Source organism: Mirounga leonina, unplaced genomic scaffold, assembly GCF_011800145.1.
Source record: "Mirounga leonina isolate KUSES-001 unplaced genomic scaffold, KU_Mleo_1.0 Mir_154, whole genome shotgun sequence".
Classification (NCBI taxonomy): Eukaryota; Metazoa; Chordata; class Mammalia; order Carnivora; family Phocidae; genus Mirounga; species Mirounga leonina.
This window is the reverse complement of record NW_023270389.1, coordinates 51,575,358-51,596,970: the sequence shown is the minus strand read 5'-3', so window position 1 is coordinate 51,596,970 and position 21,613 is coordinate 51,575,358. Positions and strand designations below refer to the sequence as shown.

The window sequence follows — 21,613 nt, the reverse complement described above, 5'->3', positions numbered from 1 at the left end:
GACATATGGGAGTGTCTTCCATCTGCCACAAGTGATTTCTGTGTCATTTTCTTGAATGTGCTTTCAATCCTGTTATTAGTAAATTCTGAGTATCTGCCCTCTTGGGCAAATAAACTTGCCAATCAGATGTTTTCTTAAAGGTGTATTTTATGTTAATATGAGTTTGGGCGCATGATAACATTGTTTAGAAACCTTTGTTTAAGAACTTTAATGATTGGATTTTGCAGTACTGATTACTTACAGCTAAGTAAGTTACTACTTCCTTCAACACATATACTTTGTTTCCATATGAAATGGAAAATATTTTTTAATTTAACACTCCCCTCCCCCATATATTTTACACACTAAAGTCCAAACTAAAACAATGACTTCTGGACTTGCATTTGTGTCTGTCCTGCAAAGTGTCCATTTGTCCACTGATCCACCTCCAGAGAGCTAGCCTGTCTCATGAGAGCCTCCGTCAGAGACACATGGGAACGATTAGATGTGCTTGATGATAAATGCTAAGTCATTGCTATTCTCATTGCTATTCTCTCCTTTATTTCTCTCTTTCTTGTCCTCTTTACAAATTTGTTTGTTTCTGAAGGAACTACCAAGTGATAGCATATTGCTAAATAATTTGAGTTTTATTTATTTTCTTATGGCTTTTACACTGTTTTACTATGTATTAGAGTTTTCCATCTTTTCTTTTAGAAATCCATAAATATTGCACTTACTTTCATTTTGACCTTTCTTCTTACTCATTTAGACATTAAATAAAATAGACACTTACCATCCCCTACTGTAATACATGTCTTTTTAAAAATTAAGCTCCTGGAGCACCTGGGTGGCTCAGTTAGTGAAGCGTCTGCCTTCGGCTCAGGTCATGATCCCAGAGTCCTGGGATCCAGCCCCACATTGGGCTCCTGGCTCGGCAGGGAACCTGCTTCTCCCTCTCCCTCTGCCCCTCCCCCTGCTCATGCTCTCTCTCTCTCTGTCTGTATCTCTGTGTCTCAAATGAATAAATAAAATCTTTAAAAAATAAAATAAAATAAAAATTAAGCTCCTATTCTAATTCTGTTTATAACTCACTTCTTCATTTGAGCATCTGTTATTCATTTATTTACTCAATATTTATTTAAATAATCTATGACCACAGTGACCAGGAGCTGTTGGGTAGTGGACATGCCAAGATGAATATGTTGTAGTTAAGTCAAGGGCTTCACAGATAAGTAGGGAAAATAGACAGATATACAGATGACTGCCACAGAATGATTGTTACTGTGTGGTCATGAAGAAACAGGACAGGATACAAAGGCAGAGGAGGGAGGTAATGATAAGGATGACTTGAAAGAGAAAGTGACATTTGAGTCTTAACTAGCAAGGAGGGGCACCTGGCTGGCTCAGTCGGAAGAGCATCTGACTCTTGATCTTGGGGTCATGAGTTCAAGCTCCACATTGGGTGTATAGATTACTTAAATAAATAAAACTTAAAAAAATTAACAAGGGAAGACAAGGACTGATATTTTGGGCAATGAGAACAGCATATGTGAGAACCAGAAATATCATAAAATACAGCATGTTGGGGAAGAAGCTTCATGAGAACATTGGGCTTAAGGTGTCAAGGTGACAGATGTATTGGAAAGGCAGGAGAGGTCTAGATTGTCTGAAGGGTGTCTTATTGTTAGGGTTGTGTGCTAACCTTTTAACCTGTGGGCCAGAGGCTACCTTCAAATAGTTATGTAATTAGATATGGTGTTTTAGGAAGAAAATTTTGGAGACAGTGAGAAGTAAAGGGAAATGTGGAGAGACTGGTAATAAATATGGAGAGTGGTTAAACTATTAGGGTAGACCAGGGGAGAAATCATGAAGGCCTTTTGAACCAAGGCTGTGACATCAGGGATGGAAAGGGCAGGGTACGGGGACGCTGAGCAGCGTTTCCCAGGTGCCATCAGAGAGACATGGGAACGATTAGATGTGCTTGATGATAAATGCTAAGTCATTGCTATTCTCATTGCTATTCTCTCCTTTATTTCTCTTTCTTGTCCTCTTTACAACTTCCCAGTCCTGTCCTCTCTTTAATTTTAAGGAAAGGAGCTGCATATAAAATGCTTTTTGTAGGGAAGGCAGCTTATTAGACTTCACATATTCTTACTTACTGCTCATTTAGTGATAACCATTGTGTCCCTAGATGATTGAGTAGTGCTATCAGATAAGCTTCTGCTTGGTTCCGCCTAGAGCATTAGGGTTTGAACTCCATTAATAATTAGACTCTCACGGCGCCTGGGTGGCTCAGGCGTTAAGCGTCTGCCTTCAGCTCAGGTCATGATCCCAGGGTCCTGGGATCGAGCCCCGCATCAGGCTCCTTGCTCCGTGGGAAGCCTGCTTCTCCCTCTCCCGCTCCCCCTGCTTGTGTTCCCTCTCTTGCTGTGTCTCTGTCAAATAAATAAAATCTTTAAAAAATAATAATAATAATAATTAGACTCTCAGAGAAAGTGACCAAACCAGTTGATCTTTTAGCCAAATTTAGTGCCTCAAAATCAACAACTTTGAGGGAGGATTCATATGACAGGGGGCATTTCACTTCCTCCGTGGTGTGCCCTTCCCTGAATTGGTAAAGAATATTATCTCTGGCAATTTTGTATCAATGAGTTATATAAAAGAAGACATAACAAGCCACATGTACTTGGAAAGTTCCACGAATATAATGAAGAGCTATTTTTCCTTTATGATGCTTCTCAGATTTAAGCATTGCTCCGTGGCCATGGCAACCACACCGGTCCAGGCTTTCTTCCTCTCACATTTGGCTCACTGCAAGAGCTTTATGACTTGTCTACCTTCAGTCTCTTCCTCTCTTATACTCCCTTGCCCTCTGCTACCGGATTAATCTTTCTAAAGATTTGTCTTCATTGTATTATTCACCTGTCTATTGTCTGATATAAGCCCATCATCTGGCATTCCATTTTCATCATAATCTGGCCTCAGATGTACCTATTAGGCATATTATTGCACAGTCATGGGGATTCCCTAATGTCCCAGTCATGGGCCTTGTTTCTGCTCCAAGTCTATAATGCCACTGAGGATAGAGACCATATTACGCATTAGTTTTATATTCCACTAGCACCAGGCACAACTCTGGGCTTATGGTGTATACATAGAGAATTGAGTATTTCCTCTTCACCTTTTGCCCGAGCTCATTTAGTCCTCTCTATTCCCATTTGGTCTAAGGGGTGTTTCTGCTTATTTTGTGTTGTTAATTTCCTTCTCCTTCCCAAAGTAGTTGACAGTTTTATAGCATATATTATCCAAAGTTTGCAGGACATTTTAAAAACCAATATTATATCGTTGTTTTTAAATATAGAAACCTCTCTCTACCAAAAACCACAATGACTCAGCTACTTGCGTGTCTAAAATGGTTTCTGCAGTTTTAGGTGGCTAGTCTTTATGATGGTTATAGATTCATAGTAGCCTTTTTTGGAAGCCTAACATTTGGTATTAATCCTGGCATTACTACAGTTAACCAGGGAGACCTTTTGTACAAAGATGTGTATAGACATAGGTTCAGGGGGATAAAAACAACCTGACACTCATGAAAGATATATTCTACAATGCTTTTAAATTTTTTAATGCCACTATGATATTTTTATTCAGTGTTGTTTTTTATAAAATTGAGATAAAATAACTGCCTTGTCATAAGAACATAGAATAACTGTGAAGAACAAAGACTATAAGGTAAGCTTACTTACCATCTGCTACACAGAAGTAACTAAATTCATTCCTCAGTAAACCCACAAGTTTCTGTGTTATGGCCTTGGGGGGTCCCCCAGGGAGAGCTGAAACCATAAATATTGAATCTATAAATGTTAAGGGGTCATTTTAGTTGACTCCCGGTTGCTAAAGAAAAGAGAGATTCAGAAGGCCCTGTAAAATAATAATCCTTTAAAGTAAAGAGGAATGAATGAAAAAAGAAGCTGAAACCAGAATCTTATTTTACATTTATGTTTTTCTCTACTAACTTCAGTAAAGATTATTTAAAACTCTCCCTCATCTCCCCCATGAGCCTTGCCCTAACATTTTCTAGTTGGAGAAAGAGATCATACATGAAAAGAAGTAAACAGTTCCAAGTAGTGGTGAATGTTGTGAAAGAAAAAATACAAGAGAATCCAGTGTGTTACTGCTCTCCATTAGATAAGATGGTAAGAGAAGGCCTCTGTGAGCAAAGTAACATTTGAGTTGAATGACGTAGTGGACCCAACCATATGACAACCAGAGGCAGCAGCAAGTACAAAGGCCCTAAGGCAGGAGAGGTTTGTGTGTTCAAAACAGAGAGGGGGCTAGTGTGAGTGGGACACAGTGAGTGAGATGTAGACAGGAAGGAGGTGTGGTCAGGGAGCTAGGCAGGGGCCAGAGCAGTAGAGACATATAAACAGCAGCAAAATGTTGGCATTTGGGTTTAAGGGGAAGCCAGTATAAGTTTTAAGCAAGGAGAAATTGTATCTGATTTATGGTTTTAAGACATTTGGATTGAAGGGTTCTGGTGTGTGGAATGTGAATTGAAAAAGAAGCGAGAGAGTAGGCACCTGGGTGGCTCAGTTGGTTAAGCGACTGCCTTCGGCTCAGGTCATGGTCCTGGAGTCCCGGGATCGAGTCCCGCGTCAGGCTCCCTGCTTGGTGGGGAGTCTGCTTCTCCCTCTGACCCTCCTCCCTCTCATGCTCTCTCTCTCTCATTCTCTCTCAAATAAATAAATAAAATCTTTAAAAAAAAAAAAGAAAGAAAAAGAAAAAGAAGCGAGAATGGAGACAAGTCAGACGTTATTTCAGAAGGCCGAGTCAGGACGTGATCATAGCTTGGACTAAGGTGGTGACAGTGAAGATGGAAAAAGAAGACAGATTCAGATAATTTTGTAGAGAGAGCTGATAGGACTTCTAGAGCAATTGGACTTGGAAGGCTTAGGGAAAGTGGGAAATCAAGGAATCAAGGATGTTGTAGAAATCGGCAGATGGATTTTGCAAGGGGGCACTTGGCTGGCTCTGTCAGAAGAGCAGGCAACTCTTGATCTCAGGATTGTGAGTTCGAGCCCCACGTTGGGTGTAGAGATTACTTAAAATAAAAACTTAAAAAATACTGACTTGTAAAACATGAACAAATCATTTCTTTTAGCAGTGATCTCATTACCACATATTATAGGAATGGAGTAAGACCATGCATGGAGGTGGATGGCGTGGTGTCTGGCCCACAACAGGCACTTGTCAGATTTTTATTCTTACCTCCACCTCAGCACATTTTTATTAGGAATTTGTATTCTCGTGTTACTAATTATTTAAGTCACCAGATTTCAAGCAAATGACTTGAAGTTCCATCAGGAAATATTATATGAGATTCAATCATTCATCAACTCAGTAATTATTTCCTGAACTCTTTGTATATGTAGTCACTCTACTGGTGCTAGGAACAAGTTGGTGAGTGAAGCAAATGCAAAATGTTCCCTTAAGGAGCATTCTGTCTGGTGGGGTCAATTATTTCCCTAATAAAATATAACTAGTTATTAAATCACACCTGGTATAATTGAGAAGAATATCATGACATAATATGAGAACATCTCTTCATGGCTTTCATATTTTCCCTCATTTACCTCATTCATTCCCATATTTCACCAGTGATTTCTAAACCCATCCCTTGGCTCCATATTCATCTTTCCCATGGCCTGTGGAACATCCCCAAAAGATTGCCACATATTTCTTGCTAACTCCATGCATCCTGCGTCCTTTCCTGGCCGCAGTGCTTTCCCTGTCAGTTATTACCTGTACTATCATCCTAGTTTACCAACCTAGAAATATCACAGTCATGATAATGTTAGCAACTTCATAAGATTACTGTTTTAAACCTTATTTCCTTAATGAAAAATGAGACTTGAAGAGGTTAGCTTTCCTCAAGTCACACAGTTACTGGACATCAAATGTTGATTTTATTTTATTTATTTATTTTTTAAAGATTTTATTTATTTCACAGAGAGCGAGAGAGGGAACACAAGCAGGGGGAGTGGGGGAGGGAGAAGCAGGCTTCCCACTGAGCAGGGAGCCCGATGCGGGGCTCGATCCCAGGACCCTGGGATCATGACCTGAGCCGAAGGCAGACGCTTAACGACTGAGCCACCCAGGTGCCCCCAAATGTTGATTTTAAATACAGGTCTGTCAGGGGTGCCTGGGTGGCTCAGTCGTTGAGCATCTGCCTTCGGCTCAGGTCATGATCCAGGGTCCTGGGATCGAGCCCCACATTGGGCTCCCTGCTCGGCAGGAGGCCTGCTTCTCCCTATCTCACTCCCCCTGCCTATGTTCCCTCTCTCACTGTGTCTCTCTCTGTCAAATAAATAAATAAATAAATTCTTAAGAAAAATAAATACAGGTCTGACATCTCAGTTTTTCTTCTTTCAGTAACAACATTTTGAAGGATTGTTAAAATTTTTAAAGGAAAAAATGATGGAGGAAAAACATTCCAGAAAGAGGGAAGAGCATCTTAAAAGGCTCAGAAATATTAAAGCACCAATATCTCTAATCAGAGAAATGCTTATCTTTCATTCTCCTACACATATTTTATCCATTTTGAATGCTGAACCATTTCAAGAAACAATTATGGGGTAGCCATTATGTAACTGCCTCTGCTCAGTTTTTAGGACAAGAAGAAGAATGGTACATGATACCTATCTCTAAGTGCCTTAGCAGGGGAGAGGGACCCTAACCATTGATTTCCATGCAACTCATTAAAGTATAAGCCTGCAAGTGCTGTGCAGGAGACAGCACAGGTGGAAACATGGGGAGCAAACAGCGGGCCAGGTGTCCCAATGTGGGATTGAAGGGTGGTTCCTGCAGGAGGTAATATCAGAATTGAATTTTGACAGATTAAGAAAAGGTAAGTGAATTAGAGGGGAAGCACAGTTCAAGAAAAGGAGACATGGAGTTACCAGGTATATGCAGGGAACTCCAAGTACCTTCAGTATTGTAGATAGTGGAGACCCCAGCATGTCATACCTAGGACTGATCTCAAAGCAGAAGAGTTGGGAGTGGAGAAGAGGGGATAGTTTTGAGAGATGGTGAGGAGGTTGAATCCACTAGACTTGAATGATGGGTTAGAGGTAGAGGGAGGTAAAAGGAGGACTCTGGGATGACACCTGGGTGTCTACTGTATAATTGGGCAGATGATGGGGAACCCATTAGCCAGGATAGGAAATGTCAGAGGAGGATCTGTGCTGGAGAAGAAATGGTGACTTTGGACGCTGAGATCAAGTTACATGTGAGGCTGCATATATCCTGTAAGGAGATAGATATACAGGTTGGCGGCTCTGGAGAGAGGGCTGATCCTGTGGATGTGTTGTTCAGTAGTGATTAACAAGAAGAGTATGGATAGGATCACCAGGGTACAGGTGATGCTCTTTGAGTGTAAGTTTTTACTCTGTTTTTGTTTCCATCATTTCTTTTAGAACCCAAGAAACACTAGTCCCTCAGTATATTCATAGTGACATGACTGTGTAAATCCTGTTGTTTCCACTGGACTAATTTGATTAGCCTCTAGGATCCAGCCTGTTTAAGTCTACTTCCTTCACTGTTTAATAACTCAAGTTAGATTTTAAACATTTGGGGGCTCCGTGGGGAGCCCTGCTTCTCTGTCTGCTTCTGCTTCTCTCTCTCTCTTTGTCTCTCATGAATAAGTAAATAAAATCTTTAAAAAAATAAAGATTTTAAACATTTGGTAGTTATCCAAAAACTATAGTTGCAGTTACCACTTACTAGCAACATGATCTTGGGCAAGTCCCTTCACTGTTCTAAGCTCAGGTGCCTCCAATGTGAAAAGGTCATAATTGGTTGTTAGGATTAAATGCAGTAATGCAGACTCTAAGGGCTTGCATAGTTCATAGCCTTTATCGATCCTGAATAAATAATAACTGTTATCATTCATACTATTAGTTACTCAGATATCTACCAGACTTTGTGATGTATAAGTCACTTTGCTAGGCCCTGCATGGAGCAAATAGGAGTCTGAGATAGGTAAAGGAGCCCACCATGCAGGGAAGACCCCTGTGTATCTGTTCTACTACGGTCACGGAAGTCAGCCTGTGGCCATACTGAGTATCTGCAGGAACCGAACTTCCACGGGAGGTGAAGAGGGAGCAGATCACCTCCAGTGAAAGTAGACGAAAAATCACCTCCATTCTCACCATCTTGCTACCTCTGAAATTCTACTGAATCAATCTGAAGCTGTGAGGCCGGAGGCAGGGGCAAGGAAATAATACAGCCAGACTACCTATTACCATCGTTATTCCAGAACATGGACTTGTCTATGCAAAAAAGCCCTGACTGTCCCCATCTGACATATTCATTTTATGGAAACAAATTCACTTGCTAATACATGGGCTGACCCATATAACTACTCCACTGAAAATATTATTTTTCACAGTGACAGCTATTAAACTACACTTAGCATTCTATGTAATATGAAGATGCCAGAGTTAGCAAGTTGAATAGAGAACTGGAGGTGGACCATGGGAAGAAGGTAGAGGCAATTCACAACTTACCAAGATGAATAAAGCACCTCATTATTTTTTTTTTTAAAGATTTTATTTATTTATTTGACAGAGACAGAGATAACGAGAGCAGGAACACAAGCAGCGGGAGTGGGAGAGGGAGAGCAGGCTTCCCGCCGAGGAGGGAACCCGATGTGGGACTCGATCCCAGGACCCTGGGATCATGACCTGAGCCGAAGGCAGACGCTTAACGACTGAGCCACCCAGGCGCCCCACCACCTCATTATTTTTAACAGCCATGACAAACAGTACACCCATACACTCCTACACACTTGTAAAAATAAAAAGTAAAATGCTGATCCAGCATGAGAGAATCAAGAAACAGTCTGGATTCTATAGATCATTATTTTAATCTGATCAATTTAACATAAAAAACAGGCCCCTGCTAACATTTATTTATGCTTCGGCTTACCTTGAAAATAAATGTGAGCCTTAAGCAAACTGCCCAGGGAATGGGATGAATGACTGAGACGGCATTCCATTTTCAAGGTGGCATCACTAACAGGGCTTCAAGAAAGCTGCTCTTAAGTGGACACTGTGGCTGAGCTGCCAGGGGTGTAGCCTCTCTAACTGTGTGAGTGAAGAAGAGAGTGCTCCTCGCTTAAAAACCGAGAAGGCAGATGTCCTTTATTATCGTAAGTGTGTGTTCAGAAGTGATTATTCTCAAGGCAGGCTTTTGGATGCCCCTCTCAACTCAAATCTATGAATCTTAGATTCTTTCACAGCAGAGAGCAGGCAAAGGCTCCAGGTCAATTCCATGTGAAATAAAATGGTGAAGCACGGTTTTCCTAATAAGATAGTTGTTTGTTTGTTTGTTTGCTTGCTTGTTTGTTTTTGTAATCGGCTACATTAATTGAAAGACAACAACACTGCAGGAAATGCAAGGTTCCCTGCCAAGCAACTGGACTCTGGGATCTCGGCTTCCTGGCTCTGCCGAGAGTAAGTTTTATGATCCTAAACCGGTCACTTATCCGCTGTCTCAGTCTTATCATCAATAGGATAAACATGTTAGACTCTGATGCTTTCTAGGGTCTAACAGCACCACATTATTTTATGATTCTGCCGTCATATCCAGAATATCCTTCTTAGTGTGAGCAGTGCTTTACTGAGGGACATTGGCCAAAAAAGCGTGTTCTGCCCAGGTGATAGGATTGCTAACACTTTAGAATGGTCCAGAAACCAGGTTATAGGAGGTCCAGTTAGCAGGGATGGTGAGCTCGGAGAAAAGGAAATTAAGACTACCTTCAAATATTTTAATTAATGTTACATAAAGAAAGTAAACTTAATTCTATATATTGTTGTTATAAAATATATCATTATATTGTTGTTATAAAATATATTCCCCAACCCAGTGACTAGAAATTTCACATTTCTGGCTTACTGCAAGTAGTACTTTCTAAACAGATAAATGTCCAATAATAAAATAAGAAGCCTTTTGAGATAATTGTCAATAAAGATAAGGAAGTTGAGGCAAAATGATCAACTTTTTTTTTTTTATTCTTGTTAATCCCCATACCTTACATCATTAGTTTTAGATGAAGTGTTCCATAATTCATTGTTTGTGCATAACACCCAGTGCTCCATGCAGAATGTGCCCTCCTCAATACCCACCACCAGGCTAACCCATCCTCCCACCCCCCTCCCCTCTAGAACCCTGTTTGTTTTTCAGAGTCCATCGTCTCTCATGGTTCGTCTACCCCTCCGATTTCCCCCGCTTCATTCTTCCCCTCCCGCTACCTTCTTCTTCTTTTTTTTTTTCTTAACATATATTGCATTATTTGTTTCAGAGGTACAGATCTGAGATTCAACAGTCTTGCACAATTCACAGCGCTTACCAGAGCACATACCCTCCCCAGTGTCTATCACCCAGTCACCCCATCCCTCCCACCCCACCCCCCACTCCAGCAACCCTCAGTTTGTTTCCTGTAATTAAGAATAAAATGACCAACTCTTAAAGAGACTGTAAAAGTTCTTGCACTAATAAAGGCATTAAGCTAGAATCTGACCACAAGAATTGCTACAGTAACTATTCAGCATGTTAGTAAATTACTGTTGGTGGGAGAAAGTTCTTTCTTCTATTAAAAAAAAAAACAAAATTCCTTTAACGTGGTTATGCCTTAAGTCTTATGAGAGGTCAGACCATTCTTAAACACTAGGTAAATCTATAATACTTTACAGGAATCTTTTTTTCCCCTTTGAATTCCTATAAACTTGTCACCTGAACTACGCACCATGATGTCAGTTAATTACGGATTTTATTTTGTACTCCCAATTCTTCAGGGTATGAATTCCAGCTACAAAATAATGAGACTCGGGGCGCCTGGGTGGCTTAGTTGGTTGGGCGACTGCCTTCGGCTCAGGTCTTGATCCTGGAGTCCCGGGATCGAGTCCCGCATCGGGCTCCCTGCTCGGCGGGGAGTCTGCTTCTCCCCCTGACCCTCCTCCCTCTCATGCTCTCTGTCTCTCATTCTCTCTCTCTCAAATAAATAAATAAAATCTTTAAGAAAAAAATAATAATGAGACTCATTTCCCTGTGATACAGCCTATATGCTCAGTCTCATTACATTTCATTTTAGCCTTTTCTTCAAGTAGCGTGAATAATACATAAAGTTAGAAGCAGCATCTGGTGTATCTTTCTACTTCCAGAAGCATGTAGCAGAGCTCGATCTTGAATGGCAGAACATGTGCTGTGCAGGATTTCACACGTATGCCAAGATACCAATAGTACTTACTGTGTCATCTTTATTTGACCTATTTGTTGGATCTTAGGAACTTGCCAAATTATTGAGAGTTCATCTTTCAGAAAGTTGTCTATCCAGGGGCATCTTGGTGGCTCAGTGGGTTAAGTATCTGCCTTGGGCTCTGGTCATGATGGAGCCCCAAGTCAGGCTCCCTGCTCAGCAGGGACCCTGCTTCTCCCTCTCCCTCTGCCCTTCCCCCTGCTCGTGTTCTGTCTCGTGTTCTCACTCTCTCTCAAATAAATAAATAAAATCTTATAAAAAATCAAAAAAATAAAAAGTTGTCTATCCTACAAAAAAGAAATAACTAGAGAATTCAGTTTTTGCCCTTTTACCTTTCCAAGTTGAGAAGAGTATAGGTCCTTTCTTACTTACTACTAAGTGTTTAAATCTTCAAGGTTAGAACTGAAGAGGCAGTTGGTCTCATAGGAATGTCTTTTATCGGTATTTGGCTAATTCTCTTTTTAATAATACGTTCAGAGTTCTTTTTGTCTTTCTAACCCTAAACCAGGTGAACACAATGCATTTTATACTTGCTCTCCTCTTCTGTAGGACTTCCTGGACAGACTAGCACCCACCCTGTTCTAGGCACTTTATATGCATTAACTTACTAAGTTTTTAGAGCAACTTGGCTAGATATGTGACATTAGCATTTTACAGAGACTCAAAGAATATTAAGTAATTTACCTATGTCATACAAGTAAATATGACTAAACGATAGTATAATAAACAATGCCCTATTTTGCTCCTAGAGATATGTTTAATTCTCCTTACTCTTGGGTTTAGGTCCAGGTCAGTCCCACTAGTAGGAGCCTACTTTTGTCTGCATCCATTGTGAATACCAAATATGTGACTAGATCATTACACAGTGTTGTTCCTCCTTTTATGGTGTCCACATCCTGCTTTATCTTTGTTTGAATGCCTCTCTGAGTTTAAGCTCTTGCAGATTAGAAGATGTTTCCTTTTTCACCTTCGTAACCCCTGAAGTAACTACTTAGCATGTTTCTTTGCACTCAGTGTTCTTAATTACAATTCCATAAAATTAAGTCGAATATGCTTTTCATTTTACAGTGGGAGTCTATTTATGTCCTGCACATGCCCAGCAATTATGACACAGTGGAGTGGCTCAGGGAGAGCACTCAAGCACGAGGCTCTGCCCCACCATCCACCTGATTCCAGCACTCCAGAGAGAAAGCCTTCTATTTTTTAGACTATGGCTTAGGGACCGTTGCCTGGTCCTCTTCGCTTTTCTCTCACTCTGCCTCATTGCATGATTCATCCAAATTTCCCATATTAGCTTCAACTTGCTGTTGAACTTCCTTACAGATTGTTTTTAAAAAGTCTTCATACTAGGGAGGGCGCCTGGGTGGCTCAGTCGTTAAGCGTCTGCCTTCGGCTCAGGTCATGATCCTGGGGTCCCGGGATCAAGTCCCACATCGGGCTCCCTGCTCGGTGGGAGGCCTGCTTCTCCCTCTCCCACTCCCCCTGCTTGTGTTCCTGCTCTCGCTGTCTCTCTCTGTCAAATAAATAAAATCTTTAAAAAAAAAAAAAAGTCTTCATACTAGTTAGTGTAAGGAAATTTGAGAAATCATGTATTTTTAACTGGTTAATTTAGAAGTCTTTTTCTACCATTAGTTTCATCTTTGGACTACTTTATAACTCAAAAATTTATTTCTCAGAAGTGTACTGTACTGAATCTCATCAGCAATAAATAAATTACTTGGAGAGTTGGGGAGGAAGAAGAGAAAATGCTCACTGAGATGACTCACTCTTGTATGGCTTCAAAAATGCCTGGAATCCATTCTTCCATTTCACCAAGTGATGTTCTAGAAGAGTTGTTTTACCTGATACTTATCAACAGCTTATTCTCAAAGGACAGCCTGAAAAATTATGGAAATGTTGAAAACAAGGATGATCCTGGGGGTGGAGGGCTGCTTACAGAGGGTGCTTTATTCTCCATAGGGTGATACCTGCCCAGACGGGTTGGGATTGGGCTGATGTCCCCATATATGCAGAACTGAATCAGTAGGTTTCTAAGAAGTCTGGTTCACCTTGTTGTAGAAAGGAAGCTGAGAGGATGGGGATGGACATTACAACCTGGGATGTGTTCATTCCTCTGCGGGTTCTAGCCTGGAGTGCAGGGAGGTGAGACCCCTCTCAGTGTGGTCATTTCCAGGCAGGGGATGCCTTCGGGGCCCAGAGGGACCTTCAGCCTTTGCCCTTTTCACCAGCTCAGCATGTTCTGGGTCCATGGGAACAGAGCTGTAGTTGCACTATGCTGTTGTTCCCTTTCCATCTTCATCCTCACTCTTAACTGCGGGTCTGGCCTGAGAAGCCCGAGGACCTGGATCCACTTCTGCGTTTCAGCAGCTACATCTTCTCCTTCCCCCACGGTGCTGGCTCTGCCTTCTCTGGTTCAGCATCTTGGTTCGGGGGCCTTCTCCCACTTCCGCCTTCCTCCTGTTCTTCCTCAGGCTGCTCACTGCTCCAAACCCCATGCCTTCTGCAGGTATCTGGTATGGCCCCAGTTTCTCAGGCTGGTTGGGGAAGGTATGCTCTGGACTCATGCCATCTCCCCATAAAACCACTGCTGCTCTTCCAGGAGGGGCCACTCAGAGCCCAGCCTGAACCTTACCTTCACTTCCTCAAGGATAATGCATTTTTGAGGGGCAGGATGATGGAGAGATGAGGAAAACTGAAATACAGGACCACTTGTTTGTAATTGTTTTAAGTGTAACTCAGTTTGCTCATTAAAATATCATACTTTGGCTATTACATTTAATAGAACTTCTTTTGTGAGCATCAGAGCCAAACCATAGTTCCGAAGTCTTTTGATTAATTTTGACTTCTTACCAGAATCCGTTTGGGCAAGAAATTCTTTGTTTCTGGTTTATATAAGGAAAAATAAATGCTTCGGCCAGTGTTCTTTGAAACCAAGTCAGTTGCATGGAAACATTTCCCCTAGCTTTTAAAAAATATATCAATCCAAAAAAAAGTCCTATAAGCAAAGGAGTCACTGAATTCTCCCTTCCTTTGCAAGTAAAAATGTCCCCTTGTTCTTTTTTTTTTTTGTCCCCTTGTTCTTAAACGAGAAGCTTCCATGACAGTGCTTTTCACATTTACACAGCAGTAGCATAGTCTTTTCAAACAGAATCTCCTGTAACTCCAGTATGTAAACAAGATAAAAAAAGGAGCTGTTCCCTGAGGGTGAGGGGGTGTGTGTGTGTGTGTGTGTGTGTGTAGGGGTAGGCTATGAAAGGCCCAGAACCTCTGCCCTCAGCCTTACAGTCTCCCCCTTCGAGCTGAAGAAGCCCCACCCTGGGTAGCCCATCAGACATTTCCTCCAGAACCTTAGGGATCTGAATATATATATATGTCATATTCTAATGGTTTTGATCATTTTACATTAAAATCTCTAGTTTTTTAAGAAATCATTTTTGGAGGGGCACTTAGGTGGCTCGGTTGGTGAAACGTCCAACTCTTGATTTTGACTCAGGTCCTAATCTCAGGGTTGTGAGATAGAGCCCTGCGGCGGGCCAGCGCTGGGCATGGGGCCTGCTTAAGATTCTCTCTCTCCCCCCCCCCCCCCCCCCCAGCACACACATGTTCTTTCTCTCTCTCTATAAAAAAGAAAGAAAGAAAAATCGGGACGCCTGGGTGGCTCAGTTGGTTAAGCGTCTGCCTTCAACTCAGATCATGATTCCAGGGTCCTGGGATCGAGTCCCACATCGGGCTCCCTGCTCAGCGGGGAGCCTGCTTCTCCCTCTGCCTGCTGCTCCCCCTGCTTGTGCTCTCTCTCTCTGACAAATAAATAAAATATTTAAAAAAAAGAAAGAAAAATCATTTTGGGGGGAAAAAAGAAAGAAAGAATTTATGGAAGAAATAAGGGCTTGACAACAATATATAAATATCTTATTTGAGATTTTGTTAATACTCAGGGCACCTAGGTGGCTCAGTCGTTAAGCATCTGCCTTCGGCTCAGGTCATGATCCCGGGGTCCTGGGATCGAGCCCCGCCTTGGGCTCCCTGCTCCATGGGAAGCCTGCTTCTCCATCTCTCACTGTGTCTCTCTCTGTCAAATAAATAAAAAAAAAATCTTAAAAAAAAAAGATTTTGTTAATACTCGAAATGTTTAACAAAAAAAATGTTTTATTGAGTTTTGGAAAAAGGAACTAAACAATATTCTGTTAAAGCAGGCAATATTTCCCTTTAACCCCAATTCTGTAATTAATCTATTTCTTTAACCAAGATCAGAGAGATAAGCTGATGTTTCTATTTTGTTACTTGCAGAGATCTATAACTCTTATTTGTCAGAGCAGGAAACTAAGATTCAGAAGGAACCAGCAGTGGTTCTCTTAGTCCTCTTACTCTGTATCATATTACAATTTACATGGAGAAACTGACCTGGTATTCACCCCAGAACCCAGAACAAGATTCTGAATATGATTAGTTAATTGTTAGCTAAAGTATAGAAACTGCTCCTAAAGGGGATCTTGTCTTTTTGCCTTCATTTGGCTGTAACTGATTATTCACATCAAGGAAGTTAATATGACACATACTAAGACTGTAAAATTTTAAAGCATGGATAATCCTCAGTTATATTATTAGTAGGGAAGGATTAATTTGAGCAGAGCATCAAAATAATGTTTTGAGCTATTAAATGAGTGTTTATCAGGGTCTGTGGCTTAAGAAAGTTATTACTGCTCTGAGAATCTCAACTTCAATGGTTCCTTAGATGTATGCTCATTATTAATATTGTAGGTTTTTATGTTTTGTCATACTACATGTTTATAGAAATCTTACTTTTAATTATGGCTTCCCAGAATGCTGACATACTTCACATTCTAGCATTTCAAAAGTCATTATTATTGCATAAACACTGCAACTTGAGGGTGTGTCGTTTCTTGGAAGCTCGGTCTTTGCTCTCTGTTTATCCTGTATCGTTTCGCCCTAAACCTCTCTTCTGTAGAGCTTTCAGTCACCGAACCAGGATTGGAGCATCCCACTTTAAATATGCAGCATAAAATCAGACTTTTATCTGTTGTCGTTATTAGAAAGCAAGAGTGAAGAAAGGTCAGCCTTTTAGCTGGCCGGCTGGCCGGTTCTTCTGAGAGCATTGCATGTGAAGAGAAGCTAGTTCGTTTGTCTCGGGCTTTCGGCTTCAGCAGCATAAGCCATCAGACTCACACTGGTTGAAGGTGGACTGGGAGGGAGAACCACATCTGTCCAACGGCTCGCCATTGGCTTCTTATTACAGCATTCTCCCCCGAGACACTCTGCATGCTCATTCACCCACCTCCTTCTCTTCCCTCCCCTTCCTCCCCTACCCCTTCATTACTGATTCCGAGCGAGAGAGGCGGCGGCGGCCCAGCGCCCCTTGTCACGAATCAAGGATTGCAATGAGCTCATCCTTTTCTCCTTGCAGCTTCACAACTGCCCTGGCTTCCCGGCTACCGCTGCTGCTGTCTGCTCACACGCGCGCACACACACGCGCGCACGCACACGCGCGCACGCACACGCGCGCGCGCGCACACACTCACATGCTAGACCCTTCTGAGCTGCTGGTACATTTTAACACATGTATCTGAACTCTCCTGCATCACTCTTGGCCATTTTCTTGCATTCGATTGCTTTTGCCGTTTTTTTATTTAGATCAAAATTTGATTTCATTTTCCAGTCTACTTTGGGGCTTTTGCACAGTGGATAATTTAGCCAAAATGCTCTTCCTGTGGAGACGTTAGCTGACAATTCCCACCACAGCCTGGCTTGTGCGTGCTCCTGGGGAGACCTAAGCCTGGCTCCCCTCCCACTGCAGTTCTCAAAATTGTGGATAAGAGATCCAGCTTTCTCATTCTGGATACCTACTTACTGCTCATGGAAGAAGGGGTGCCCTGCCCAGCCCCAGCTGCTAAGCTCACACCTCCTGTCAAAAAGTCCCAGGACATGCACGACGAGAGGAACAAGCTGGTGAATGAGTATGCATGTCGGGTGCTGGAACTTCTGGGGATGGGGCATCGTCTGTTTGTGCCTCGGCTTCTGGCGGTGAGACTGTTTTTCATTGAACTTCATTTGTAAGGAATCTGCCACCCTCTGTGAGAATTCCTGTATCCCTAAAAGAGGCTTGCAGTCTCCTTTTTCTCCTCTTCCCCACACTACCAAGCAGGAAGTGCTCAGTGGCCGCTGCCCTGGGGCTCTGGCTGAGCCTGCTCCAGGCCACTCCTTAATTGGCTAGAGGAGATCTGGCTCTTTTCTAAAAGCCCAGGGCCACATTAGTGGCATTATCTCTGTGGCAGGGGAAAAAAAAAACCATGTTTTTCTGGCTGCCTAGACTCAGCAATAAAGCAGAATACCCAAGTGCTTGATGTAGGCATTCTGTTATTTACGTCTCCAAAAGGGTTAAATTTCACAACAGACGTTATTGCTACCTATCTAGAGTACTGTGGTTTGCGTTCTAACCTCACCATTTGATTGCCAACTTGATTTTTTTTTTTTTTTCTGGATAGGGAATTTTACCCCCTAAAAATCCCTGGGTGGGAAATTGAAAATTTCTCTCCTGGAATGCTCGAATTGTGTATCTATGAAGCAGTTTAAAGCTGTTGGGTCTGTGCTGTGAATCTGGGAAGTCTGGCTTGCTTGTTTTTTGATTTCCTGAACAAGAGGAAAATCGCCCTTCCTTACTTCCTACCAAGGGTTAAAATTAAATACCCACAATCGCTGGTGCAGGTTTCTTTTTAGTGGTTTGAGACCTATACCTAGCAACTGTTCTATAATGTAATTGGTCTACAGTAGTCCTCTACCATTATTTGGTAATTGAACAAGAATAATTAAGCTTTGTCTATTTTATACAGTGGAGTTTAATGCCATTCCAGACTGTTCTTTCGTTATGGTTCTGTCATATTTGAGTCTTTTCAGAAGTACAATGTTGACTGAATTTAACACTTTTCTCTCATGTATCTCTCTTCAGTCTAGTTCATCTCTGTTTATATTATCTTTGCAATGATCAATTCAGTCTTCATGTATGTATTTGCATGCAAGTATCATCCCCCTTGTTTAATCATAACAACATTTTAGGTAGCTGTATACATGAGGGGTTTTTCACCCTGAAGAAAGTCTGTTTATCATTGTGAGATGAAGTTAGAAGCAATGACCAGCATACAATTATGGGGGAGGGGGTATTTTTGAGAAATACAATTTCTTTGTCATTTAAGAAAGAAATAAAAAGAGTTCAATGCATATGTTTTGGTGCCCAGGTGAGGTCATCAGTGCTCACTTGAATTCTGTTTCCCTGAATCTCATTTTTCTTAATAAAAGAGAAAACTGAAGGTTTATGTTCTATTAGAAAGGAGTTTGTTGGTTTTTTTTTTTTTAAGTGAAATAAAAAGCATTTTATTCAGGAGCTCTAACACTGTTAAGTGCTAAAATATATTTCAACAAATTCTCTACATCTCTTTGAGAAGTCCGTTTTGGGTCTCATATACTTTCATATTCTTAAAGACTACTTAACTCTGTGGCTCCAGGGCTCCCCCTCCTAACTTTCCAGTAACCTGGTGCTGCCTTCCTTTGGCACTTTACACTTTCAGTGCTTTGAAGGAAAACATAAATGTAACTAAGACTGTCTCTGATACTTAAATCTGCATTAGGGTTGAATTTAAACTGCCTCTAGTTTTAAAACAGATTATCAGCAATAAAATCCACAAGGAGGTGGGTTCATAAGCGTCAGATCTTCTGGAGGTCATGTGGATCTGTATGTCGCAACCATATGAAGTTATCTTGGTTGCCCAGTTAGGTATTCAAGGTAGTATGTTTCTCAGGTTGTTTTGGGCTCTCACATTCCGAGTCTAGGTAATGGTGCCATTTGCATTACACGTGAATAGTATGTACTGAGTTGTCTATAGGGTCATTTGACAATCTCTAATTTTGTTATACAGTATTGTACTTAAAAGATTATTGATAGAACTAGGGTACTCTACAGTTTGGGAAATCACATGTCCTTTAATTAGCAATATGGCTGTGAACTGAGATAAGCTATCCAGTGAGTTACTGCGTAAAGTTTATTTAGCATGTGTACCAGGAGGAAGTACAGTTGTTCAGCCTTGTGTTATTGGACTGGCTAATGATGTGGGATCGATGGCTGATCTGCACAGGGTGGTCCTGAGAGGAATCCTGCCACATGCAATATTGCAATCTTTCCATTACCACTGAAAAGGGCAGGCACTGAAGTTTTGGTTTTTAGATAGGTTTTAAACATGAATGCATGTAGGTTAAACACATGTAAATTATTTTACTTTAAAGATTCCAGTAGTTTTTCTTTTTTCATGTAAGTTAATTTTCTTGATGGACTGATCAAATAAATGAAGATTTGCCAAGACAGTGTTGTAGATTTGGACTTTGAGCCTTATTCATTGTCCTCTGTTTCACAGAGGGACCATCAAACTACTAGAATACCAAGTACATTTGAAAAATTTGTCTTAAGTTTTCTTTAAATTACCTTTGAAATTTTTGCTTCTAGTCCTTCAGAGGTACACCTAGTAAAGAATAATTTCCCTTTAATAAATCAGGTACAAGTACTTCATTTTAGATATTACCCTAAGGCATAAATTCTATGTGCTGACTCACCGAACACACGTTTCTTTGGTGAAATTAGAATACTTCATTTTAGATATTACCCTAAGGCATAAATTCTATGTGCTGACTCACCGAACACACGTTTCTTTGGTGAAATTAGAATACCAGAGCAAGAGATACAGGTATCCTAGATACCAGCTAAGTAATGTTTCCCTCTCCTAAAGCCTGTGCTTCCAAATGATTTCAGACTTCCAAAAATCTGTCTCTACTGAATAGAAATCCTGTTAGACACTATAAAGGAAGAAAAAGCCATTTGTGGTAAAAATAGTGAAGGTAAGAAAGAGAACCATACCTAGATTTAAAAAAAATAACAATCCCCTAAAATAATCAAATCTAGAATTTGCTGCTTATCGGAGGCCCTGGAAGAAAGACTGATCATCCAAGAGTCGTGAGAGATTCAGAATAGAAGCATCTAGAGCTAACACCCAAATGTTAGAACTGTTCCTTTCCACCCACCCTGCCTCTTTAAAAAAAAAAAAAAAAAAAAAATCACTTTAAAATGTGATACTCTTGCACTGAATTTTTCAGTGGGAAAAACACACTCAAAATGGTATCAGCGGTGACACATAGCCAGAGTCCATACTCTGTAAGTGTGTGAAATTTGAAGAAATAGGAAAAACTTTTATCCTACTCCTGTTCAAAATCTCCCTTTTCTCCCTTTAGATTTTATTAGCTGTTATATGGCGTGGGAAGTTATTACCAGGTCATTCTGTATTAGTATCAGTGTTGGCTATAGTTTCAATACTGATACTGTGGGCACTATGCACAGTGACTCCAAAGGAGGATTGATTATTGAAATGAAAAACCAGAGGAGCAAGTATGACTCCCATTCTTACTTCTGTTTTAACTGCTGCAACGATTGCTCATTGAAGAGAGATTACAACTCTTAAAACTTAAAGACCCAAATATAAAAGTTGCCACGCATACTTCTGATGCCCTTCAAAATGTAAAAGTCAATTTTTATATTAAAATAAGTCCTACATCTACTTTTTAATTTGCATTTTATTAATTGTGACTTTTTAACACTGGGTGTGCTTGAAGTGGAGCTTTTATGAATTCATAGAACAAATTTATGTTGGTGTCTATCGTGTGCCTGGCAATGTGCTTAATTCATTTTACTGGGGGAAGTGGGAAGGATACCTAAATTAACATCCTACTTAAACAAACAAACAAAAATCCTACTTACCTTTTCCCTCTGGATATTTCTCTTTACCTACTTGAAAGGAAACAGAAGTAGGACTGGTTGAAATGTTTTTAATTGTCCAGGTAATCTTTTTATATAATTCTATTCACATGAAGAAAGAAGTAATACCCTTTGGAGGTGTAATTGATAAACATGTTCCATATCATCACTTAAAAGGATTTGACAGCAAGTTTGGGGAGCAAAAGATGAGTATTAATAAAACCACTAATTTTCAAAAGTTATCATTTATTCTTATTTAAAAGCTGATAGTGTTCTCTATTTTGCAAGGAAAGAAAACATGTCTTTGCTTATTCAGATTTCCCTGACTCTAGTCTGTGTTACCTTCTGGCTAATATTACTTAACAAATAATGTCAGGAAAGTAATTGCATTTTCATTATGATACTTTTCCCTCATGATCATTCTGAAGGCAATATAGAAAAACTCTTAAGAATTTCCCAGTTGAAGAACAGCCTTTCCAGCTGAAATCAGTTCTTCTAGCCTGACGGAGTTC

General features: G+C 40.8%; 1 protein-coding gene across 6 annotated transcripts in view; it reads left to right on the top strand.

Moving 5' to 3' along the window:
• RABGAP1L (RAB GTPase activating protein 1 like) overlaps positions 1–21,613 on the top strand; it is a 769,071-nt gene that overhangs the window by 592,444 nt on the left and 155,014 nt on the right. Inside the window, exons 1-2 of one of the 6 annotated variants that reach the window (XM_035010761.1) lie at positions 16,139–16,366; positions 17,109–17,335. The exons of 4 other annotated variants lie outside the window; for them this stretch is intronic. In XM_035010761.1, the coding sequence (XP_034866652.1) occupies positions 17,168–17,335 (168 nt within the window). In that variant the 5' untranslated portion in view covers positions 16,139–16,366; positions 17,109–17,167. Of the gene's footprint in view, positions 1–16,135; positions 17,336–21,613 lie in introns of those variants that run through there. One more of the 6 variants, XM_035010760.1, reaches the window with a different exon arrangement.